Source organism: Acanthaster planci, linkage group LG04 (assembly GCF_054643075.1).
Source record: "Acanthaster planci isolate LZ-2023a linkage group LG04, COTS_SCS, whole genome shotgun sequence".
Taxonomy (NCBI): domain Eukaryota; kingdom Metazoa; phylum Echinodermata; class Asteroidea; order Valvatida; family Acanthasteridae; genus Acanthaster; species Acanthaster planci.
Genome location: NC_141780.1, coordinates 8,872,481 through 8,899,949, shown reverse-complemented (window position 1 = coordinate 8,899,949; position 27,469 = coordinate 8,872,481). Strand labels below are relative to the sequence as shown.

At 40.0% G+C, this 27,469-nt stretch overlaps 1 protein-coding gene across 4 annotated transcripts in view; it reads right to left on the bottom strand.

The window, feature by feature from the left end:
* LOC110974883 (uncharacterized) overlaps nucleotides 1-27,469 on the bottom strand; it is a 114,660-nt gene that overhangs the window by 62,430 nt on the left and 24,761 nt on the right. The window contains exon 1 of one of the 4 annotated variants that reach the window (XM_022226815.2): nucleotides 20,375-22,548. The exons of 2 other annotated variants lie outside the window; for them this stretch is intronic. In XM_022226815.2, coding sequence (XP_022082507.2) covers nucleotides 20,375-21,542 — 1,168 coding nt within the window. In that variant the 5' untranslated portion in view covers nucleotides 21,543-22,548. Of the gene's footprint in view, nucleotides 1-7,795; nucleotides 8,061-20,374; nucleotides 22,549-27,469 lie in introns of those variants that run through there. One more of the 4 variants, XM_087135385.1, reaches the window with a different exon arrangement.

Below are 27,469 nucleotides of genomic sequence, written 5' to 3'. Positions count from 1 at the left end.
ATAATTCTACACATTTCTAATATCTCTAAGAGAACGGCACTTGTTTTTGATAAAATTTTTCCCAAATGAAATAAATGCAAATCAGGTGCAAAAATAACGTAAATCGCTAACCCACTCTGAAAAAGTCAAAAACATATACATTTACCACCACCAAAATGGAAGTCAGTTGACCAAGCACAGTTAGGCATGGATCCAGATTGAACAAAAGAAAACGGAAGTCTGTTGACCAGCCCAGTTAGGCATGGATCCAGATTGAACAAAGGAAAGGCTGCACAAGGTGCAAACTTGGGACAGACTAGTCTTGCCCCAATGATTTACTCTCTTACAATACTCACTCCGGGGACAGACAGCATGTACATGTAGCACACTCTCTAATCAACTATGGATAGACTTATCTGGTCGTAGCAAACTCACCATGTGGTGCAAAGAAGCCCATATAGACTCTCTACACAGGGCGAACCCCCCCCAAAAAAAACCAAAGAATATGGTCAGAAATGGATGTTTTTGGTATCAAATTACAGGTTAAGGTGTTATCGTTTACAAACTTAGGACTTCAAAGCAAGGCTGGTGATGCCTTTTGAAGATATTTTACGATTTTTACGTATATAGGTAACATAACTTTTCCTTGTTTGCACCAGTCACATGCCATTCCTTCCTCACGTTCTTTTCAGAGACTGATCCAACCAGTTTGATAAGCAATTTATTCTATGGCATGATAAAACTTGTTTCTTAGAGTCAAGAGTTTTCTGTTACTGCTTTGTCGAACTTTTGACAAAAAAAGAGGATACCCCTGCACCATATTCTTGTAAAGGCAGACTTTTGAGTAACATTGTTGCAGCGGCGAGTCACGGGTGCAGTCGTGTATGCGTGTTTACATGTGTACGCGTGACCTGTACATATTCAAGCACACGTGCTGAGGCAGACGTGATGACTTTGAAGTCGGGGTACCGCACTGGTCAGTGTCCATAGCAGCGGAAGTGATGAACAGGATATGTCTCTAATTTAACGATTCTGCCGTATGGAATGGCATCAGTACTGAGGGAATCGGTACAATCTAACAGAAATCATCATCATCCTAGTGTTGGATATACCATTTTGGTAATCAAATGGATACAAAATGGCTTTGAATTTTCTTGCACCGATGGATCGAAAAGATTTTGGGGCCTCATTATTGAAAAAATATATCCAGTATCCAGCATGAAATCAATACATTAAGGGTGAATCTTTAAAACGGTGCTAGATTTTTGCTCCAGATAATTTATTTTTTATTAAAAATAAATTGATTAAATTAGTGCAAAATTTAGCAATTTCGATTTTTTTCCCCGTTGGTAGAAGAAAGGTCCGCCGTAAAATCTACTTTTTTTTATTCTGTTATGAGATTTACCGTTACTTAAAAATCTTACGAATGGAGGAAAAAAATGCGTGTTCTTCATTGCGTATCGTTTAGTTCCTCCCAAAATTTATTTTTGCTTCTACACTTTGGTATTTTACGAGGTCAGTTGTTGAAAGACTTCGCGCTGTAATGTCGCCTACTTGTACAAAAAAAAACTGTTGTTGTCTGCTTAAAAACGAAGTGCGCATGCGAGCTGGTAATGAACGTTGTTTCTATGGGACATGAACATACGCGGGTAAAAAGGAACCAGTCCATTCTGGAGACGGTGGCCACTATGCAAAAGTTTGCCCCGATCACGAGATATAGCAACAGTATCTTTAGTCTGGGGAATTCAAAGTGTTATGTTTGTGTGCAATCACACAACTCAGTGTACCAGATATATGAACCGGCCTTTACTGGTACCATGAAATTCTTCCCCCGAAACCTTAGCTATTTTATGTGCACGTGTGCATCATTATGAATTTATCACTGAAAAAATCCATCTTTTCGCCGCCTATCCAGCCTCGCATAGTGCATTCACACAGCACGTATGGTGGTATACAAGCAGTAAACTACGTGCGCATAAGTCCCATTACTTCTTTTCAGACACCTTCAGCTTGTGTGGAGGCCTAACCAGTCTGTTTCATAATGTTATAGACCAAGAGTAGGGCAGGGTACAGAAGAGGGTGGAATTCGTATCAATCCAGTGGGAGAGGACGATGCCGGTCTACTGACGCAGTAAGGCGCTGGCGTTCCCCAGGAGATCTTTTTACAGTTGGATCCTTCGAGCATACACTTTTATTTTTGTATTAAGTATTTAAAGGGATTATAAGAACAACTATATCCCAATGATCTATATTTTATGCATTTTTACAAGTTGCTGGGATAAATAAATCTTTCCCTGTTTTATATTTTGTACAGAGAATTTGCTTGGCCTACACAACTCTGTCCTGGGTTAAAAATCTCTATACAGAATTTGGTGAGGCTGTAGCCAAGTGTACTATTTAATTGTTCAGGCAAACACTGTTTTGCTGGGGGTAGGCAAGTATATCCCTGCTTTGAACACGATACAGGGAAGTCAGGCTGTTCTTTCATCGCCTTTCACCTCTGCGGCCTGGGTTCGATTCCCAGTTCGGTCCTTACACATAGATAAGTTTACTGTCCCTACCTGATTTCGTGGGTTTTCCCAGAATATTCCTCCGGGATTTCCTTCTACAACTATAACTGTAACTACTTCTCACTGTCTCCTCTCTAAACAGGATTCTTCGGGCTTGCGAGCTACAGTGCCTAGGGCGTTTTTAAGGAGACCTTGGTGTCATTACCAGAAATAATGAATAATAGTACAGAGAATGTGCTGGGGGTAGACAAATCAGTCAATGGTAGCATTGGTCTAGGCCTATAGGACATTTGCAAAGGATAGACAAGTTCATTCCTGCTCACATACTGCAGCGAGAATTTACTGGGGCTAGAAATTTGTCACCACTTTAAATTTTCAAGATGTATTTTTCTTTAAATTTTGTTTATAGGATTTGTTAGGACAAGAAAAATTATCCCTGTTTAAGATATTTAATTGGGCTGTACAAGTCTGTTCTGGCCCTACACAAATCAGGTCTTAATCAGTCATATTTTCTTCATTTTAATACATGGACCTACATATATATGACATAGGCGAATCAGAGACTGGCACTTCGTGTGCTTCAAATTTGGTTTTGCAGCATATGTTACGTTAAGTAAAACACTTAAATGATCGAACTATAATTCAACTGTTAAGAGAACGAACTATATCACAGTTAGTCAGGTTTATGAAGTTCATATTGGTTGGTTTCGTTGTCTCTGAAAGCCAGACACATAAAACAAAACAGGTTCAAAATTTATGTGTGTGCGTAAATTCCCCAAAACAACAAAGCATCGGCAGAATTCAAATTTTATATTAAATAATCAAATACTTTAAGCCCCTTTAAGGGCAGAAAAAAATTGCCAGTAAATCTTCACACTTGTTTCCAGGAGAAGAAAAAATCACATGTGATAGCAATCAACACGAAACTGTTTGGTGTTAACTGTCCAAAGATAAAATTAAAGCAATCTGAAATTTTGCAATTGATATGGAGATGTTTTCTCCACATCCAAAGAGAAGAGGACCGATGTTTGATATCTGGTACTGCTAAACCTAGAAGGAAACATACAAACACGAATACCAATTATCTATTTTATATTTATCTGCCCTATGTAAACTTTTGTGTGAATTAGCCATGATTACGAGCAGGACTGAGGTGATATTGATATTACGACGTTGACATCATGACACATTGCTTAAATATCTAAATGTTATATAAAAACTGCCCATTCGCTATTCGCGTTTAAGTCAACGGGACTGTCGAGAAACGTGTCTGGAAAAAATAGTGGACGTAAAATTACGGTCAGAGTAACGTAAACCTGAAAGTTAGTTTTAAGTGGCCTTTAAATCTTTACTTTCAAAATCAAATATTGCAAGCTTGCTTGCCCGTCTAAGTCTTCCCCGTCTTACCTGTAAAAATCCCCCAAATCCTACTGACACACATACTTGTTCTCGAAACTTCTCGATGGCAAATCCATTTATCAGGAAATGACAGGACAGTTTATTGTATCTTCAAAATGAAAGTCTTGAGCAATAAACATCCCCTACTATGGCGTGTGAAAGCGGCCTGGTGTTTCGCCCACTCAATACTGTGCTCTCATTGATACTACACAAGCATCATATCATACTGTGGCATATCATCGACAAGAAATCCATCCAAGGCATTAAGAAAATGATCCATAGGTGTATCAGACACCTACCTTCACGAAATCCGGTGGTCAGGTCACCTTGCTTGTTCGTCTTACATGAAGTATGACGCTTAAAGGCGTATTTCCCTATGTACGTGTTTTGGATGCGTTGCGGACGCGATACGTTCACTCCATTAACATAACACGTGTGCGTTTTATTTGGCCGTCAAAATCGCCTGTGATCTACGATGACTAGTGCGTAAAGTACAACTGACACATAAATATAGTGCGTGCAATGTGAGGCCAAACCTGCCGTTAACTTTGCATATAGTACAAGTAACGACACGAAACGACAAATGACAATGCGGCAAGGCAAGGAATATTATACAGAAAGAGAAGACAGAAGTTTTGTTACAGTTGAAATATTTAAAACTTGCTAATTTCAGAGTAACACCTTAATTATCGTTCAACTGAGCCATCCTTGAACAAGTAATACTTGAAATTGATGTCCCCGATTACTAGCAATACAAAGAATTCATTAACATTCAGTCTCTGCATACCTTAAATTGCACGCAAACGGGGATATCAACTCCCTCTCGGTGTACACCAAGATTGTTTTTATTATTGTGTTCCCACTGAGATATTTTCACATCATCACGGAAGTATAAACTCGTTGCAAAACGAGGTCCCCTTACACGCCCGCACTATCCAGTAAAAGGCAACACTTGGAAGTCAAATTTATAAGCATCGGTGTTTTTCACTGATAACAGGTCAACTATGCAGTGATCATGGTTCAATATTGCACTTTCCCACAATGTATGACCCATTCTAAAATATGACCTTTCCCTGCCACGTATTGAAAATCTGTAGGCGAATCCCTTGCCATTTCTGAGGACAATACCGCCAAGTTTCGGTGGGCCAATGCCCACTGATTTGCTAATATTTAATTCGTTCAGATTGACGAACTATTTCCCCAAAGATCATGAGATGATTTGAAACACGTTCATCTGAGGTCAGTGTAATATATAAAACAAAAAAATCACACTACATGCAATCTACATAGCAATTTAAAGTCTCAAAAATGCGGAATAGATAAAATTCTGAAATATTTCCCAATTTTTTCCCATTCCTGTTGGTCGACAGCCCTATCATGCGAGTAGTTTTAAACGGCTGATAAAAACCAACTGATTTAAACACTTACTTTCTTGTTTATTAAAAACCACTGAATACCATTTATGCAGTATGCGCCGCCAACATCGTCAGGAGAGCAAAAACTCATTCTTCTGATGATTGATGGTTTTCATTATAATTGAGACGCTTCAATACTACGTGAGGCATAATTTATATACTTCAACTATAGCTAAACCCAGATGTAATAGATGTTGATCAAAATCAACGAAAAATCTTCGGCTTTTCTTCACATGCTTTTACGAAAAGAGTAATTATAAATGGGAGTCGGTAAGGTCCATCATGGACGCAAGGGAGTTGGCCGGTTTCAACCACAAAGAACTCAAAGCGAAGAGGCAGATTCCCCCCTCGAAGATCTCAGTTATCCCAGCCCGACACTTTCTTTAAGTTTCAATTCAGTGTGATAATGGTTTTGTTGTTATGGTCAAGTCTATGGCTGAGTCAATGTCAATGGGGAAAGCGAGCTTAAAGAGGCTTGTCTTGGGCAAATTGGCGATTCGCGAGAACGGTGTGTCCGTTTGTCATACAATATTGGTTGTCAGACGGTTCGACATTATTGAAAAACCTCTGAAGGCTAGGCGCCAAAAAAATGCACTGCAACGGGACCGGATGAATTTCGAGATTTCTATGTTCAAACCATTTCATCGCAATGTTATTTACTTTATTTAAAGTAGTTGCTAGCGGTTTGCTTATAACATTGGGAGATTCGCCTGTAACTTTAGAAGTTTGTACATCACTGGTCCAGCGGTTTACCCTTTTCCAGTCGATATTTTCCCTTTCTGTCCCGATATTTTCCCTTTTGTAAGGTATCAAATTACCACTCACCAACTTAGGAAATATTTATGAATCAAAGGATCCACTCAAAATATTAATACCATGCAGACCCGGTGATTCAAAATAGTTATCAGCGGCACCAGGTCACCATTTTAGCATTTTTAATCTTTAAAAATGCATATAAATCAATTATGAGATACCTCATCTTTTCTCAGAGAGTCACAAGGTGAATTAGGTCATTTTTGTTGCTCACAGATAATCGCCTGACCCTCGTTCCCGGTCGAAAACGGAACTGCCTTATTATCCGAAGTCGGTAAAATAGGCCTATAAGAACTTGCATTCGACGGTGTTACTCTCGCGTAAAATACTGTTGTACAAAATGGGGCCCCTGACGTCACAAAATACTCGAGCGCCCTCTAGTAGCTGGTTAACAATGTCAAAATTGCGTTTTTAGTTGATGTCTAGGGCGAAATTTGCTTTAATCACTTAAAAATAATGGTAGATACAGTGACCTTCACGGCATTGAACATCATGTAGACAGGGCATGTGTAAGGTTTAAAGCCGCATCACTTTATCGGCGTGAGTGCTTGTACATGTTCAACACGGACTTGTGACTAGTCCATTACGGAACGCCTTACCTTTGGGGATTTTTTAACTGCATTAACTTGAGATCGTTCCGGCAACTCAGTGCCTGAGCTTGATGGTTTATGGGCTAAGCCATCGATTTGTGGAAAAATTTTTTTTCTTACCGAGGCTCAGTCAATTTTGGAACTGTGACGTCATTATTTTGTAATCCTGTGATCCTTTATTTAACATTTAGTTACAGAGTCCATGGTGTAAACATTTTCTCTCTAATTCAAATGCAATTTTGTATCAAAACGTGATAATGCAGAAAAGTCCTAAGTTGCCTTTAAAACAGACATGTACTTCAGAGATGTTCTTGCACAAATGATGACGTTCCGCCTAGTTTATTTTTTGGTCGTTGTCCTGTTTGTTTATTCATTTTTAAATTTATTCATTTGTTTTTGGAAGAAGAAAAAAGAATGTACATGTAATTGTCTAGTAAAGTATTTTATTAAGCTGCTGGCTGAATTGGGAAGAAAAAGAGCAACATGACATGCGCTGCAGAATTACCGATTGATCAGCGACATCGGCAGTGTGTCACAAAAGAATTTTATCAATATTTATTTCGACGCAATATTCAACCGTGTGGTTTTAATGTAAGAAAATTAATTGTATACCATTTAGAATGAAAACGACGTGTTTTAGCCACCTGCAATTAATATACTCCATCTGATCAAATTAAAAGTCACTTGCACGTATACATGCTTGAGCGTTAACCCACACGGCATATGTGCTTAAATTTCTGATAAAGGATTAGTTCCGGTTTTAGCAGAAGAAAAGGATATCTTTAACCAGGAAAGCATGAAATAATACTGAAGCCTTAATAATATTACTAGATCACGTAACAAGAATCAGTCATGCTGCCTGTTTATCCTATCTTTTGTAGACATCGATGATAATCCTTTCCCCGATTATTCAGCTCAATAATTTAACTTAAAAGTCACTGACATATTAACCAAAACCTGCTCACAATTTCGTGCCATAGACATCCGTACATAATGTACACATTAGGCAGAACTTAAATGACACATCACAGCGTCCTCTTTTTCCTCCAAACAGACATAATATAAGGTTTGCACTAAAACAGAATCTCACCTTTATGTGCGGGAGGGTTGGGCGGTAAACTGATGCGGGTATGGAATAATGCTGTATTATCCGTAGGACGGCATGATGACCACACAGACCGATTAAGGACATAAGCATTTCCTGGGACAAGGTTTTAGGATGCAAAAGCAGAGAATTCCAGCAGCAGGGCAACTCAGTCTGGGTTTTGAAATGTCAAAAGGGCAGCAAGCCTACTGAAACTGCAGGCAATTTCATTTCCCAGCTTGCACGAGGCAATTTCGTGCTCCAGTCGACACCCGTGGAACAAATACTTGAATTAGACGTTGGAGATGATTTGTATTCTCCACGACATAATATTTAGTCTGGAAATTATTTTTTAACTTCCTCATGATATTGCGTCTACAAATTTAGAGCGCAGACTTCTTATCGACCTATGCTGCTTTTGAAGCTAACAAGACAAAAATAAACCTAGGAAAATAATCACAATGAAAAAGGTCAAAAGGTGAAAAGGTTGCCCTCTGTGAAAGCACACATTTACCACATTTTACTGATCGTTCACGTATTGCCTACGGCGCATATCTAAATAATCAAGCAATCAAGCATTCACGTATTCGTGGATGCTTAATTTCCGGAAAAACAAATTTGTATCAAGTCAACTTTCTTTTACAGATGTTCAGGCTGCTTAATTTTTGGTTTGCTTTGGCCTCTTTGATTTTGCTCCATTGTGAAATAATCAGAACGTGTCGCAGTAAATATGCTTTTGATTACGGTGTGGTAATCATACTACTTGGCACTTACTTGGGCGAACCATTATTAATAAAAGAGCAAAGGCCCTGCAATACACAAGACACTCAGCAGTACCCATGGTTGTAACGTAAACACATATGAATTCAATATGAGAGGACTATAGCTTTAATATACAAACGGATATGTGAACCGAAAGCATCCTTGATTTTTCCCCCATTTTTCTGTTGCTAATTTCTCTGACTTTCTAACTGGTTACAATGTATTCAAACCTAACAAAAATATTCTGGATTGGCGAACAAAAATTTTCCCTTCCTAGGAGATATTAGCATAGAGAGTCGAGCAAGTGATACGTACATGTGCAATCGAGTGCATGCGTACTCAGTGGTACTTACGTGGAATGGGAAACACGTTGGTTTGTATTGTGGGACCACTGCGCTCGTGATCTACATTCTTGAGTTCATCACTTTGATATTTAAATTATGCCGTTTCCATGGTAATGTATCAGACATGAATAAAACGGTGTGAATGTGTAAATCGACTAAAATAGATTACGGCCTCCTATTATTTGCCAAAAGAAGGAGATATGATGTCACAATGATTGAAAATCGTCAGTAGTATTTATAGTGTGTTTCAGTGGATCGTTATCGATATATTGCATTATTACACCCTTGCAAAATGTATTATGGACATTGTCACAGCCTTTGGCGTAAAGGGTACCTTTGGCAGGGTGCACTTTGGGGTTCTCGCTTTCTGCAGGGGGGTACTCAGTGGGTTTGGTTACAGTTAAAACGCTTACCAAAGTTCGACTGTCACCAGATTTGTTCTTGTCTAATATCTGAGTGGGAGGAGTACACAAGGGGGTACAGGCCGGAGGGACGTGCTTCCGCCACCCTATAGTCAGACTTAACGTTGCTCTTCCCTCGTCATCCATCCCTTCAGCCTGTACACACTACACGGTCGCCGCGCTCGGCCCAGCAGCTCGCATAACCCTTATAAGTTGCCCTCATTTGATAACCTCTATTGTACAACGTGTGTCATACCTCACCAGTCAGTAAGTCCGACTTGACGGATAAGCAAATCGGACCCCCGTCGGTGATTTGTTGTTATTCATAATTGCATATGAACGACATGATCTTGCATAATGTACACGGAATTTCCACCAATCAAAGTAGTCAGACTTGTAGACTCACTCGTTATAATGCAGGTATGAAAGACGTAAAAACAAGTCCGGAAATGTGATTAGCTGCATCCACTTTTTGGTAGATGAGCCCATTTGCTGTGAACAAACGGTTGGCAGATTCGTCAAGTCGGGATTTCTGAACTTAGTAATAAGTGGACACAAGAGGGCGCGAAGCAAGAAACGGGGCGCGATCTCGATATGTTTCCAAACACGGACGTGTATAATAAAATCTGGACTCGCAATGCCCTTAATCAGCTTATAGAGTCATTGAATCCACTCGCAGCCATTTTACCGAGCCGAATACAAGGCTTTCCTGGTAATGCCCGCCTTTGTTCTTCCTGACGTCAATAGTAGGGAGCCAACCCACGCCTTTGTATTCGGCTCGGTAAAATGGCCGCTGGTTGGCTTCTTTTTCATACAAAGGCGTTGCAAGTCCAGGTTTTTTTTATATACGTCCGTGTTTCCAAAGCAGAAACGTAGCCGTCACAAAGATCCCGACTTGAGTCAAGTCTACGGTCACCCCGGTCACGCCACTGATCACAGCTGACAAAGTCATCATCAGAGTCCATGATCTTTGAACAACATTAAGTTCAAAACTAAGTGGAATTTCTGTTGGGTTCATGGAACGTGATAAGATAATAAAAACAAGAAATAATGCTGGTGATACAATGTTCATGCAAGTCCCAAGGAAAACGGTTGGCTAGCTAGCTAGTTGCTTGCTTTTTAGCTTCATCGCCTTGACTGAAAAGCATGTCAAGTATCAGGTATCAGGACACTGGCAATATGTTACAAAATTTTTAATGAAGTTTTTCGAAAGGTTGCCTTCTTCAAGGGCACGTCATTTGGCACCATGCACTTTAGTATTGAAACAGAACGGGCGCACTTCCCATCAGCAAAACAACAAAGACAGGCAGGGTGTATCTTGTGCTTGGTTAACAACGTCAGAAACCTTCATAGTCTAGGGATTTTAACAGGGTATGGTCCTAAGTCTTCAACTGATTTTGTGAACATTACCATATACTAGTGAGCGATGATTAAGGGAGTGAGTATAAGAAAGTCATACGTGAATTGTGTCCAGGCCTTCACCGCCTAAGGAAACAATTTCTTTTACGAAACTCAGGACCTAGTGAACTTCATCTGTCCCCCAAACGCCCCCGTGACGTTTTCAACATAATGTGCTATCTCAAAACTTTGTATAAAGTATATTTGTGTACACACTGAATACACACCAGTGCGGCTGTGTGCATTCTCAAAAACCCTCGGAAATATTCTTAAATAGTTCTAAGCCACATTTTTTTAAACTCAAATGATTTCCTCCTAAATACAAAATCGCAAATTCAACAATGTATTGAATGAACGCCACAGATCAATACGAATGGAAGCTGTTACGACTAGTACGTGATGCAAGGGACAAAATAATAAGTAATGGAAGCTAACAGAGTTGTTTTGACTCGACTCAAGTCAATGACTCGACTTGAGTCAATTATTCGACTCGAGTCCGACTCAAGTCGCAATTTCTGGCGACTCGACTCACCTCAAATCCAAATATCGTGGTATGGACTTCAACTGTGTGGTTTTGAAGTGCATGATACTAAACCAGATCAGGACTTGAAATGTATTTCTAAATTCGTAGTTTCATCGTTATTTTGAAGATTTCTTATTAGGCTAGGCTCTTAGTGGAACGCCGGTGATTCGACTCGACTCGACTTCTTTACCCAAGCAATGACTCGACTCGACTTCTTTACCCAAACAATGACTCGACTCGAGTCACTACATTTAAATGACTCCAGTCACGAAATTTAGTGACTCATATACAACTCTGGAAGCAACTTACTAGAAGTGACTTTCCTCTGCAGTATGGTTGATCCGTTTTTGTAGTGATATAAACATGTTATACATATATCAAATGTTTAGGAATGCAACATGAAAAATAATTTCAAGGGCGACATATTGAATGTTACATTCCACGAGGCGAAGTCTATTCATGGAATATTCGATCTTTCACCAAATGGAATGGAACCTCCATCTGTCACCAAATAAAATTATTGATACGACTGTTTTAACAGAACCCTCGAGTCCATGCTAAGTATGTACTGTAAGAACGATTAAACCACCTCCATGATTAGACTGACTGGGATATACATATACTATTTGTGCGCATGGCTTATCAAACCTAAAGGAAACTACAGGAGCAACACCGAATAGCCTCATGTTTGGACGTGAGGTAAGTTTGCCTTCGGATATTCTTGGAGGTCGCCTACAGCTAACGTTCGAGCTGAATACCAAGGTCGTACGTCATGCAATATTGACAAGCTCGAAAACGCCTTTAATGCACTCAACGAGGAACAGAGACGACACAAGAGACTGTATGATGCACGCCTCCATGGAAGTCCAGCACTGAGTTGGCCATAAAGTTTGGCTATGTGGGATGAAGAAGTCCCAATTTTCACTGCCAATGGATAGGGCTGTGTACAGTATTGAAGGAACATGCTAGCTACCCCATCGAGATTCCTGACAGCCCAGTCACGGCAGGTTGTACATTACGACCGACTAAAGGCAAGGCGAACTTCAGGATCCTAGTGGCTATAGTTAAAAGTCGCTGCCTATCAGGCGGGTCCTACTGCTTTTATAGTCTCGTATTTTCCAATACTCAGCTTCCTGTCCGCCTGAAGCTCCATTTTTTTTTAACCTCCTAGCTTTGAAGTTGTTAGCTCAAAAGTAAGTCAGAATGTTCCACAGAAACATCAAATTAGATGTAAAAGAGCGACATATTTCATTATTTCAATTTAGTTTGAAAACTTCGGACCTACAATAGGCGATTGATTTTGGAGACAAAGTCTGAGACAGAGACGGAATCGAGTATTTAACGTACAATACAGTCACAGTTAAGTATCGTCGACGGAGGGCGCTATGAAGAAGCTCAGCTAAACTCTTGGAAAATACTGAAAGCCTTGCAACAAAATAATTCCTGATACATTATCCAGAATCCACCAGTCAGGTGGCGAGGATCTATCCAGATATTGTATAATATTACCTTATTTACTAAATGTAACGAAAACGAATGGTCGAGTTCGGGCCACCTGTTCCTCACACGGGTTTGTTGTCCTCGCACTCAGGTCCAAGAACATGATCCAACATGCTCAAAGAACCCTGTTCTCGGATTAGGATCACATTCCACCTTCTCGTTAGAGTTTTACAGGAAAACACGAAAAAATCGTGAAATTCAGATTTTTGAACTACTGCCAACCAAAAAAACAACAAAAAAACCAGAGAGGTGGCTTACAAAGCCGCAGACAACGGGGAGTTTCACAAAATTAACGTTAGTAATTTTCCATAACACAGAAATGAACGATCCTTGTTAACAAAAAAGAATTCAGCCAAGTTATCAAAACGTTAACTCGAAGAACGTACATGGACGCTGCCATGTTGCTTGCCACTAACAACCAGCGATAACTGTGTTGTACCATCCCAGCGTTCGAGCGGCCGACCCACGAACAACAAAGTTGCTGTTCGTGAACATACGAGAACACGCCCCCAAGTGTAACGTAAAGTGGAAACACAAGTGAGTTTCCTACATTGAGCCCCGTGCATGACCAAAAGGGGGCACAATTTTCCCAGCAACGGAGGCTCCTTGGGTCGGAACTGCTCTTGCTGATTCACAAACAACTATGAAATGCATGCGTTACTGGCGTGTCGCTGTTGGCAAAATGAATACTTCCGACAAACATGGCGCTTTTCAACCGATGACAGGGTGCTTCTGCTCAAGGCGGATAGTACGTATTGTGGTACATTTGCATGGTATTGTTTGCTACCTGACTTAGACGTGCACAGGCTGGGTGGAGCCCGGGGACAGAAGGGGTCCAACAGAAATGTCCCACCAACGTTCAGAGGTATCTTATATCACCCATTGACCGAAGCGTACGCACACCGCTGTCGATCAAACCATGCACGGTCCGTGATCAAACCCAGTCTATATTACTCAAGCTGTAACTCCAACCTGGCTGAGATGGACTCCAGGAAGCTACAGCGGGCCACACTGACCGATTTGGTGTTAATCAATAAATCCTTTCGCATTCTAACGGCGGGGTGCACTTAAGTAACATTCAGCTGACGTAATGCGATAGCACCATCCACGCACGGCCGGCAGGCCACGCTGCACTGTCACCCGTCGATAGGGCGCACTGCTTAGGAACTTGGCTTATGAGACTGTGGGCCTCGAGCTGGACCAAGAAAGGGTGATATTTTCTTAGCAACGGAGGCACCTTTGGTTGATCTGAACTTCGCTGGTTCACGAACGACTAGGAAATGTATCGCTACCAACAAATTGAACACTCTAGACCAATGCGGCTCTTTTCAACCGATGAGGGGGCGCTTCTGCTCGAGGAGGACAATAACACACAGACAAATGTTTGAGCGAAACAATTTCGTCTCTCATCATGTTCGAAAATTCGGTCCAGAACTGCCATGTCACAAAAGACGGATTTCCTTCAAACGACTTCAGACTAAAGATAAGGCCTTTGGTGGTGTGTTCCAAGGATTAAAAATGAAATGTTAACAATGTGTTTCCGCAAAGCAGATCGGTTTGTGCATGGCTGTCAGGGGGTCGGCGAAAAGGCGACTGCATGGTGAGCACATTCAATACAATATGTGTTCGCATGTAGAAGTCTGCAAGTCCTTATTCAACCAAAAACTGCCTAAGCCTAGTACAAAATGACAAGTATAGAAAGAGTGGAAACAATCAAGATCCCCTGAAGACTAGGTTCGATACAGGTCTATAAGGTGTCAATCTCAACCTGGCATTCGTATAGCTAAGAAGGAACATGTAAACTGACCCTAATTATTTCAAAAGAATGTGCTTTTACCTGAAATCATCCTGACAGACAAAACATAAGAAATGTAACTCATGAAATTTGCGCATTTGATGCTGTCTAGCCTCTTGGAAGTTTTTGAAAGACCTTGACTAAATATGTTAGCCTAGTTCTAGTTGGTCTCGGATAACCCAATGAGTGATTTAAGGGTGTACATATGTTTAACATGAGTGTTCATCATGACCAACTGCTTCAGCTCGCGCATGCGCACTGCTTTTCAATAGCGGACGATAGTGTAAGTAAATGACGCTTTTTAAGACCTCTCAAAATTCCAAGTGCAAAAACAATCACATATTTCGAACGTGCCAATTGTTTCCAAGATTTTTTCAGGGGGGGTGATTCTTAAAAACAACATCATATAGAACATATTTTGAGGGTTTTGTCTATTTAATTGAAAAGAAATGTTCGTTGTTCCAATTTCTCTAATAACATGCCGAATTTCTCCAAAAACAAGGGCTTTTTCTCCCGAAAGGAAGGCGAACCTTTGGTAACTAAAAAAGCCCCGCTCTTTTGGCACTTTTTAAATAGCGTCTAGTATATCCTACAATGTGCGGAGCAGGTAAAATAGCAAGACCGACCCATTATATAAGATATACATATATAAAACCCCTTTTAGTGTTCGGTGTTTTTCTCATGAGCGATGTTTAGATGGGCCTACACATAATTTTAACACAAAATTGTTGCACTAAAATCAAAGAATACACAAACTTAGATCTTGACATCAAGCATAATAAACACACATATGAAACACATTTCTGCCTCTTCCCAAATGACGCAACTATACAACGCGACAGATCCCTTGCATCGTACAAATTCAACAGTAAAGCGACTTTCAACAAAGATACACAAGGATCTTGCATCAAAGAGCACTAAAGAACAAGTTGGAAGCAAAGGAACTGATAAAGCCCGAAAATACGGCACAGTTTGAAATCTCGCGGGAAGATAGAAATACCAAAAGAAAGAATCAAGACAGCCCTCGAGAGAGGTGATACAAGCTGCGAAACAAGCTCTCCAAGAAGCAGAGAACCTGGTAGCAGAAAGAAAGAAAGTGATCAAGATCGCTGACTGCAGCAAGTCAAGCTGAGCCACCGTGCAACAGTTGGAAAAGATAGGGAAGGATCAAAAAAGAAACGAAGAGAATCTTAGCTACCCAAGAAGCTGCTCTTGAAGGAATCGAAAGCAGAAAGAAGTTTAAATATTGTCCTTCTAGCTCAACATATCAGAATTTCAACAAAGATCCTTGCGATCATTCTCTTTTTCGAGGTAAAAAAAGCAATTCGCCCCACAGATAGTTTAATTTGTGTTTTTTTTATGCGCAGTCTAGCTTGGGCATTCTCCCATGCCATAATAAATTCTGAAACTAAAGCATATTTTTCACTAATGCAATTTCTTATGTTCTTCAATAAATTAAAGGCACCTTTCCATATGCGCGTCAACACTTGTGCCAAGCGTTCCGTCTCCTTCAAGCAAAGATAAGTCGTGGTGGGGAATACCGCGAACCAACGCTCGCAACATCATCTCGTGAAACATGTACCGTAGTCTTGCAGCTACGAGATGAGTTATGGCGGCAGGCCAGTAAAGAGGTCTTAGTAGCCTTTGTGTCAATCACGATTTGCACGGAGGGCAGAAGTTACCAGATACCAGTTACCACTGCCGGAAGGTATTTTTTTAGAAATTGTTTGGAGCCCTCCTTTTGCCAGTGGAATGTAAGCATTCATCTTCGAAATGGCAAGGGGCTGCAGGATTGTTTTTAGGGGTGATCATCCCTTAAAAGCCACCTCTTAAAGGTTGTTCAATGTCAGCATTATACATATATAAGCATGTCGTCTAGTGACAAAACAGTACTTGGGGAACAGAAATGACGGAAATGTGGCATGTCAAGTCGGATAGCCCACCCTACAACTTATCCGGGTGCAGTAAAACTCTGAGGGTGAACCAACCTTATTGTTTCGGCTATGTATAGGTTTTTCCTCATAAAACCGTTTTCGTTCAATTTCATAAACGGTTAACTTCATTTCCTATCAAGAAGACTGAAACGTGCAAATGCCACAATGAGTTTAGTTACTGCTCATTCTGAGTGATCAATGGCCAATTTTTTTCAACGTACATACGATGTCGACAGATTTCAGTGGAATTTGCCTCAGGTGATAATCATTTACATAATGGAAAATGAAATAAGTCTATGTTCAATTGATGTCCAGAACGTTTCGCTCAAATTTATTGGATAGTGTACGACCATGCACAGAAGAATTTGGCAGGGCGTGTTGCAAGACAAAAGTTGGGCGACAAATCCAAAGGAAAAGAACAACTTAATCGGTTGTTTCTGAAAGATTCGAGAATATAAATAAATGTTCATTTCCACATGTAAAGGATTCCTTATTTCTTGCAAGAAATGGAAAGTATATATTTCATTTGCATGTGCATAGACCGTACTTCTTCTAGTTGTTGAAACATGAAATAGTCGAAGAACTGAATAGATACACACAAAAAGAGAAACAAATATAAATTTACTTACAGACATGCTTATATAAGGTTAATTTGTAGACGAAAATAAAGTAACATGTTTAAAGTAGAAATGATTAGATGAAACTACGAAATACAGAAGATAGCATTCAACCATGTCACTACTTTAACTGGAATTTAGAAAACCATTGATTTAAAAACGACATGTTGTTTCATAAATTGTATATGCGTTCAAAAAATGTGGACGACGAAATCGAATTGGTTTAATTTAACGAAACAGAATGGTGAATATACGAAATTGTTGGAACAGTGTGTAAAAAATAAGGGACCAAAGACGAAATTGAACCTGAGATATTAACGTCATCAACTTTCGGCAGTGGCAAGGGACCGCGGAACTTAACCTCCCACGCCATTTTTTATACAAAGAATACTTCACAGGTAATAAAGTAATCGGTATATTTATTTATCAAATATTAGCCAAAAAATATAAAAAATAAAAAATAAGAAACCAACACCATGAAATAAAAGCAAGGATTTTGGGACCGCAAGTAAGGCTTTTAATATTTGTTCTCCCCCAACATCATGTTGAATGAGCCTGAGCTGAAGCCGCATTCGCTTTTGAGTTTGCCCCTCCCCCCCCCCCCACACACACAGACCAAAAGCTGGATGCAGCGCATCCAGTGTTAAGGTGTTATATCTGTTTTCCTTTTACCGTTTTGGATGAAATGATGCATGTGTATAAATGTGATCCGGCAAGGGAAGAGAGCACAAAATGTAATCTTCTTTTTCACCTCAAACATTAACAGCCGAATAATACCCAAAGCACTCAAATAAATGCCATTCAACGACTGAGATTTCAAGTTGAGCTTAGAAAAAAATGGCGAGAGAAGAAGCAAGCCCAGACGTTATGTTTAGACTTTAAAAGGATAACTTGGACCAGAGCTGTGCTCAGAGGGAGTAGTACTCGCTTCAGATTTTGGAAATAAAATGGCTGTTCATTCTGTGTACAGTGGAGAGTGCGGCTAATGTTTCTAATGTATACCAACTGTTCACGTGCATTGGTGTATACACCTGCCACTTTGTTTCCAAGAACGGTGACGCTTATGTTGTAATTCTCTGTATACGCGTCTCTGATAGGTGTTATGTAATATATTTTCTTGGAATTTTGAACAACTTTCCACTTTGCCCAATTTTACATCCCTTTGGGATTCTGTGTACTGAAAAGTGTATTTTAAACAGTACACCCAATATACAGACACTCTTAACATTTGAATTTTTTATGCTTCTATAAGCTGATATAGACCTCTTTACTAATAAATTCATAATTATGCACCCATGCGCACAAATGCCTTGGCGGCAAAAAGTGGGAGCGGACCATTAAACATTTACAGGGGTGCGACTTTGATGATCCTTTTTTCTCAGGTTTTCTGGCATTGTTCGTTTTTTTTTCCTCAGAAAATCTCATTAAATCGTTTTTGCTATTAGTTTCTAATTTAAATGGAATTTTTAGTGCTCTGTAAAAAGATTTTAACATCGTAAGTTTCCTGTGTGCACGACTCGCCGTTTCTTAGTATGCCCCCTTCCATCATAGGTAGTATAAATTACATTGTTAGTGTTCTTGGAGTCAACCTTTGCATTTGTAAAAACACGTAGGGCCTACCGATGTTCAATGTACATGTATATTGTACGTACTGTACATAGTTTACCGTTGAACTTGGTCATGGCTTGGAGTACTACCAAAGGAAATGTATGGTGTTCTGAAGTGGACACGCAAACGTCGTGTTTGTGAGTTTGAAAGTCGTGTTTGTAAATGGTCAGGGCCAATTTTATGGATCATTAGCATGATTTTTTCCCTTTATAAAAACAGGATGCACATGCTGTGATGTCATTCCTTGAAGCATGCTTGAAGACATCGGCCATACTGGAGAAATTTCAGTTCCAATTTTGAATCACAAGTTTGCTCGCTGAAATCATTAGCTTACAGCCATGTACCCTCAACTGATTAACAAAGGAAAAAGTGTGCCAGTTTCAAATGTCCCAAATTCTGGCATCTTTCTGTGGTCGAATGGCTGCAAAATTGGGGGTTTCTGCTCAGAATGTCATCTCAGAATGTTGCTCATGAATGCAATTACATTAGCATAAAAACCAGAACTGCACCAAAATACCCCTTCCAGGCTCCAGCTGAATCTCATGATCTAATGGAAGTATAACATGTATATAGGGATATAAGGGATCCTGAGTGAGGCTACTTCTTTACCTATGAAGTATTCTAAATTTTAAACGCAATTTAAAAGCTTCATAACACGAGCCCAATATCTTCCAAACGTTTTTTGATACAAATCACAAGCATGATTACATCTGGTACCAAAATAAACCTTGATTGCTGGGTACGCATATTAAATGACTTGCTGTAACGTCATCACATATCAAATTACCAGCTGATGAAAGGTGTGAAAACTTTCTTCAACTACAACGGAATTCAACTGAATGAGAAACCACGTTCCTCTTTTACACTAACAACACTTTGATTTCTGGATGCAAAGTCATTTAACTTACTTCCTCGGTCACTAACTGAAGAGATAGATGTAAAGAGGTGTAAACCAAGCACAACACACCGGTTAGTGACATCACCACATGAAAGGTTGCCCTGTTAGAAACATTTCCCAGAGAGGTTTATGAAACTGCCGGCATTGTTCAGCCATATAGACAAGATAGTCACGCAGGAACCTAAATACAAGTTTTATATTACATGCGCGTGGAGGGTTTGGATACTGCTTTGCATTCAGATGCCACGCGAAAGCAACCGTGTCTAATTTATTTTTGTGACCTTTAGTTACAATGGATAAATGTATGACTGAATATCTCCGTGTATACAAAAAATAGTGCATGAAGCATCATTCTCACGCTTAAATTTCAGACATGTGACACGAGCACATTATTTTCGAAGAAATGTTCGGAAGTAGAGACAAATGACAATTTAGATGTTTGTTTATTTGTTGGGGTATTGGGGTGTTTGTCCTTTGTTTTTGTTTAAATGAGAAACTTGAGTCGTGTGTCAGTTCAAATCATTTAATAACCCCCACATTCATTTGGAGATGTGTAATGAGTTATAAAATCTGAGATCTTTTAAACAGATGTAATCGACATTATGACAGATGAGCAGGACCGTGTGAAAAATAAGCACAAATTTGTGTAGATCGAAGTACTATGACAGTTTCTATTAAAAAGAGAAAGATTGTGTAACGAGTTTGAATCACAAAAAGTACTAGTTGACTTTATGATTATAAACCGCTCCTGTGTAAACCGATTATTAAAAAATGGTAAGCCGCACTACATCAACTTGCAACTGACCTTGAATGATGTGATTCCCAACTAGTGCCTCCTCACTTCTACTTGCATGGTGGTGCTTTTCTGCTAGTGTCTTGTATGCTCTCATCACCTGCATTTCCCAGTCGGCAGCTTCTTCTAGCTGTTTCTTCAGAGATTCATTTTCCTTCCTCAAGTCTTCAACCTCTTTCTGGGAGACTAAGAAGTCTAAAGTACAAGTAATGATTTTGTTTTCACCACTGGCACTATCCTCGTTATCCAAGGTTGTCCGAGTACCTCTTGAGTTGTTACACGTTGGTTCTGCTGATTTTTGCACGGTGATGTCTAGTTTTGCATCGAGCTGTTGGAGTTCTTTCTCGGATTTTTCTGCCGAATTGGCTTTCATGTTGCTTTCCGGGTCCGATTCCGTTGGCGACTTTTCAAGTCCAGATCTTGGTTTTAAGGTAACTCTGTCAAGGGTCCTCTTTGATTTCAGACTTTTTGACTTTAGTTTGGAGGTAACTTTTTGAGTTTCCAGGGGTGAGTTACTGCTCAGAAGATCATCGATGTGCCTGCTCCTTCGTCGTCCAAAGTCTGGGCTCACAGATTCGCTGACAGAGGACACGAGGGCACGATGTGGGCTTGCTCGTCGGACCTCTATTCCTTGTATCCAGTCCTCATCTTCTTTGAAAATATACCTGTCCTCATGGTTGGACTTCGATTTCTTTCCCTTCTTGCTTATCCGTTTCTCTGCTATACTGTGGCAGTGCTTCTTCTTTCTCGACAATGTTGGTGACGATGCTGAGTCTGCAGCGGAGGGGGAAACATCTCTCAAGACATTACGTTTCGGATTTGGGGACAAAGAAGACACAGTCATGGGTGAATCTGATGGGTGAGACGGCATGCGGGATTTCTGGAGTTGCTCCATGGAGATTGAAGCTTGTCGGATGACATGTAAAGCTGCAGTTGCTTTGCTTTCCAGGGAGTTAAGTTCCTTGGCATTGAGTCGGCATGGGTTTCTGCTCTTTCTTGTCGTTGACTGACCTCCTCCAACACTACCAACATTGTGCCGTATTACTGATGTGCTGGTCACTCCACGTACTGTTTTTTGGGTCTTCCTCTCGCCCTGGGGATTCGTTTTAAGATCGTCTATGATGTAATCCAAATCTTTTTTAATTCCCATCTCGACAATGGACTGCTCAGAGTGGGCCATCTCCCCTGATGTGTACACAATTACTTATCTATTTTTACCAAAGAACCAAGGTGATTCATTAGGGATTGCTTGTCTTTCTCTTCATGGCACTGGAGTCTATCATTGCTGACCAGCCAGGTAAAGCACCCGATCTCGTTCTCTCCTTTGGATAAATCGCCTCAATTGTTCTTTTTTCTTGGTGGGTTCCTCTTTTGCCACTTGACTGCCTCTTATCGGAAGCCGTGAGTGAATGCACTCTCGACAGGAGAGCACTACCGTGGCGTATCAAGTCACACACTAAATGTCATTGCAATTATTTACATCATTAACGCGCTGCACACCGTCACGAGGCGTTAAAGTTTTGCTTGCAGAGAGTGTAACTACATTATATGAAATACACACGATCGTACTCACATCCTCGAAAATCCGTCTATTTATTTCCATTATGCTTCCGGTCAGCATATTCTCTTTAGTGTCATCGAAGTACATCCTGTACATATTAGGAGACGCATGAACCCACATTGCTTTACTAAAGTTCCTCCCATGTACTCTACGTAATACTGAATGATTGCTGCTGCATCGGGAAACCCGTGATGTCAAATTGCACACATGCGCACATTTACTATCCGACAAGAAGGTCACTGGTTGCCCACTGGTCCCATAACGGTATATTTTAAACCCTTGTCTCTTTGGACGACTTTTGTTGAAGAAGTCATTCGAAAGAATCGCTGACAAGGAGAAAGCACGAGCATTTGTATGGTCTGCCCAGAGAAATCAACTTAAATCGATCCAGTGATGCGAGAGAAGGCACGTGCTGATAAGAAGAGCTTGATCCTGCAATGATCCTTATATTAAGAGAATGTCACCAAGTCTGCTAACAACGGCTGTTTCAAGGCCAAGAAGACCACAATTCCAGACGCTTTTTTCCAGGACGCTGCGTTTATAGAAACGTGGAGTTAAATGGATCGTTTCCAGCTATATATTCAATGAGAAAAGCTGAAGCATGATCAGTGGCCGTAAGATTTAGCTGAATAGAAGTGGCACATTTTGTCGTTGAGTGGATCCTTTGCCTGTTGTTAAATGCCATTTGAATACGGAATACTCGGACTATATACCTCCACAGACAGCCACATCATTACTATTACACTGATAGCCATGCTAGCTATGAAAGGCACGGCTAAATATAATTCTGAATCAAGCCATGAAATCCACCAACATATGTCAACTCTAGAGCATTCCACCCGCTGAGCGTACATTGGCCCAGCCTTTTGCCCCGTGTAGTTGCCATATAGTGGGCATATAATTCAATTCATACCTTCGCTATTTGCAAGGGGAAAGTCTTGAAGACACGACGGGTTTTAACTTGATTGAAACAAGATGACACGTGGCATCGGCTCTGCATTCTGCAGAGCCCAGACGTACATTCTGGTTTTCCCTGACAATTAGAGTAACTGTCGGAAATTTTACCACGCTAAGAGAATAAGAAATATAAAAAGATTATAAGTATACTTGGTTACGGATATAATTAATCTTGTTCGAAAAGTCTAATAATCGTACAACAGGCTGGCAATAACTTGTGATGGTATTAGCAAGTGTTAACTATCTTTTGGAAATCTTTACATCTGTACTGAGAAAATTATTCTTCGTAATCGTTAACAAGGCCTTAACCAAACCAAAGAATTTTGACTCGTAAAAAAATAATGGCGAAAATAGTATCAAAATTTAACTAATAATGTGTAACTATTAACGACATAGAACTCCGTAATAACACGCTTGCTTTTTATTTATGACACACTGCAACTCAACATGAAGCAAGAAGAAATCACGATAAGTACGGTAAATAATATGTTTCTGTGAGATACGTAATAAACACGCACCACTGTTTTGTACTCTTGGTTGCATTTTAACCGCAAAACTGTAGGCCCAGTGATACAAAAGCACAATTACGGGTCTTAGTAGGTTTGCTTCCACACAGAGGTGATTGTCGTGCTTGTAACAAGGAAACTTGAAGTGGCTCTATAAACGTATCGCTTTTATCGATTTTGACATCTTACACTTCTTTCACTCTCCAGTGAATGACCACAAGTAGGGTACGTGAGCCGATGTATGCTCCAAAGCCTTTTCATACTTCCAGGTAGACATTTTACAAGAACGTTACAAACTTTCGCAAAATTACTTGCAAACATTTGCAAGTCTATATAATGTGGGCTGTCGCACCATTGCATTCACACGGCCGTTGATTGCGGTCAAAAGCACTTCTAGTGGTAACACAGTTTGTTATTTCAACGGATCAAGTCGGCTTTTCATGCGGTAATTGATCTAATGCCGTCAATAATGCTATCAATTATAAATGAACTCGCCATCCCCTATTGAAGTTCTGCACATGGGTGTTGGTGCGTGTTGAATATAATGCACATCTGCAGTTCACTGAACGGCAGATTTTGGTTCAATATGTGCTATCTTGACACGTTTGTGAATGGCCACACTGGGCCCCTCCGAGTATTGTAACTGTTTATAATGTTGGTTGTAACTCTTCAAATTATTGTCATGACCGAATGGATACTTATAACGTTTAACTTTCCCACCCCTCAGACCGACCCCTCAGACCTATTTAAAAGTATGATTTTAACCCCCCCCCCTTTTTTTGGAAATTTCTTTCGTCCCAAGCGCATGAAGTCGACAGAAATCAGCAGGGCTCCCTTTAAGCTTGCACAACAGAGCACTGTGCGATACGTCGGGGCATCATACACCAATCTCGCGCGAATTGAATCGCGGGTCAGCGTGGTTTTCAAGATCTCGGCTTCAGCCTTCGAACGTCGCTCTGGCTGATCTTTACCTTCTGATTTTGAAGTTTTGGGCTCAATTAAATTCAATGTTTTTCTACTTTAACTGTATAATAACGTCCCATTGTGGGAAATAGTCCAGCAGCCAAATGCCAGTTTTTTCTTGAACCGTGTTTTGGAATATTTGTATATATATAATATGTTTTGACAGATTTCTATTCTGTAGACCACAGACAACCAGAATCTGCCTGATGACCGTTGATGACGTATGGGCATTTCGAGATATAAGTAAACATTTCCTTCGACTTTTTAGATCGTAAATCTAAGACATGTGAAACTTTTTTGCAACTATTAGTGGAGCTTCTTGAAACATGCATTTACAAAATTGAAATTTTGTTAAAAATTTTTATATACAAAACCATAAGTTACACAAATAAAAATTTAAAACACACTATTTTTATGTTATTGTTGAAAAAATTGAAAAAAAAAATGTTTTATTATGTGAAGAAAAAAATCATCATTTGACAGAGTGGAAAAATTGATCGGTCTGGTGCCGTTCGGGCATTGTGTGTTAGCAAATTTTAAATAGGTCTGGGTGTACACACATGTAAACAATGTACACGTGCATGCTGAAAATTATGTCTTCACTGATGACGTTTCGTGGAAGTTTTCGAAGATCTTACAATAAATTTGTAGCCATAGTGTGACGAAGGTGATTTGATAAGCAACACATATCATTAAGAGGATTATAATTGTAAATTTAGGTGCTGTATTTTGCACTCAAAGTTGAATTGATACCAGTTTTATCAGGCTTTCTTATACGGCTGAGCACTCAGGTAATAAGTTTAAACGTCACAGCTAGCACTGAATAACATTAGTGTCAGTGTTGTGACGGTTGTTTTCAAAGTTGTTTTTGATGAGTAGTTTCATAATTAACAACATGCTGAATGCACATGTATCTATTTAGTGATTTTAATAAGTGGAACTTAAAGTATATTTCAGCCTTACTTTGTACGCTTTGTTACCTTGTGTACACGTTTTGTGAGTGGCTGGGTATTCACGTCTTGTTACTTATGTGGACTGGTGTGATAGTCGTACTTTGAGTTATTGTAGAGTCCAGAAAATAATGCCACATCGTGCCTGTAGTTTTCATCATACATGTCATATCTCATATTTTAATTACAGAAATGTAAAAAAACCCCATGAATCTGGGGTTAAGAAAAGTTCTGTTAAGAAGTACTGTTTTCCTGACAATCCGTAAACTTAGTTTACAACCACTACAACATTCATTTCCCTGTTCTCGTGCATTCGTCTATATGTACTGTCGGACTGGATAACTAAGATTAGGCTGTTTGAAAACTTTTCTTAAATGAAGCATAACCCGCACCTCTCTCCAAAGTGCCTCTCAAACTAGTCAACTCTACTATGTCTACCACCAGCACTTATTGGGAATGAAAAATATCCGATCAGTCATCAGATTGCTCTGCAGGCTATTTCCAGTATTGCTGGAAGACTCATACAGGAACATACAGACATCACTAGGAATGCCAAGGACCTAGACCTACAGAACTGCCAAAGAGATCAGAGCTCTGGAGTCTATGTTATACATGTACCTAAAAGTGGTGTAACACAGAGTCATAGTGGCCGTGGGCCGATGCAGAGGGTTTGCCTTTTCAAAACGGACTCAGAAACTGCCCCAAATGTAATGGGTGCAATACCGTACTTAATTGAGAACAAGGTCAGACATCGAAAGCAAGGAATTCCTTATTGTCATCTCTGAATATAACGGCATCAGATCCGACACAGAGAGGACAGCTGAGAGGGAAGCTCAATGGTTGTGATCAGTAGTTGTACAGAATTTGTCAGAATGGGACATATATCCAGATTGGACAAATTGTCAAACTTTGTTTACTCTTTAGCTTTTGAAGGACATTTCTGTGACACAGTAAACCTTTGTTTGAATGTTGAAATTTGGGAAAGTGAAGTAATTAGACCATTTAACAAGAAAAGTTTTCAATTTAAAATGTGGTGTATTGATTAATCAAAGAAACCTTGCTTCTTTTATTCCGAGATATGATTCGACATAGCATTTCGCTTTTAGTTAATATTCAATATATTTAGTTTAACTTTGGAAAAAATGTTATATTCTTCCATTAAATCTAATAGGGTTGTAAGTGTATGTCTTATTCCACGGATTGCATTGTTTTCAAATCATGTACCTAACGTTTTCCTAATGTCTCTTCTAAGAAATGTAGGTTTATCGCCACTTGTTATTGGAATGAAAACGACAACATAGGGAAAATGTAATTTCGTTCGGTTGAGCGGGGTAGTGAATTAGAGCGAAATTAAGTTCTTACTGTGGAATGTATCACTCCGCGTCGTGGAGGTGCTTGAGCTATGAGTCTCGGGTATATAAATCGGGGTGTGTAGTGGCAAGAATGTGCCATCTGTGGTCCGACAGGCAAACACTACTTCATCATAGCAACTTATTCCTGTTATTTGCAAGGCTTTTTTCCCATGGGTTTTTACCCCCACAGGTTTTTCCCACTAGGCAAATAATACGAAGGAAGTTGTGGTGATGATGGAAATCGTCATCGTATTTTTAATACTACAATTATTTATCACATAATTTTGATTTATTTACTTGTCATGAACCATATCGTCAATACTTTGGTATAGGTATAGTATTAAAATGATAATGTTTGCACGGATTCCTTAGTAATCAATCGTAATGTTACACTGTAATGTCTGGATTGCAGGGACAGTAAATGGTACCAGTCAGTAAGATTCAACGACATGTAAGATCTTTTAAGCCACACTGACAGACGAGTATTCATAATTTTGAATTAATTAAATGGAAAAAGTAATGGTAAAAGGGGTGTGCATGCCTGTCGGCCACCCTCCCAAAGTTGTAGTCTAAGTGTCGTGGACTCATTAAGAACCTCACTTCATTTTTGATGCCGTTGCATACACCATGCGTACAGAGGGGAGGGGAGTTGGTGCCGTTGCATACACCATGCGTACAGAGGGGGAGGGGAGTTGGTGCCGTTGCATACACCATGCGTGCAGAGGGGGAGGGGAGTTGGTGCCGTTGCATACACCATGCGTACAGAGGGGGAGGGGAGTTGGTGCCGTTGCATACACCATGCGTACAGAGGGGAGGGG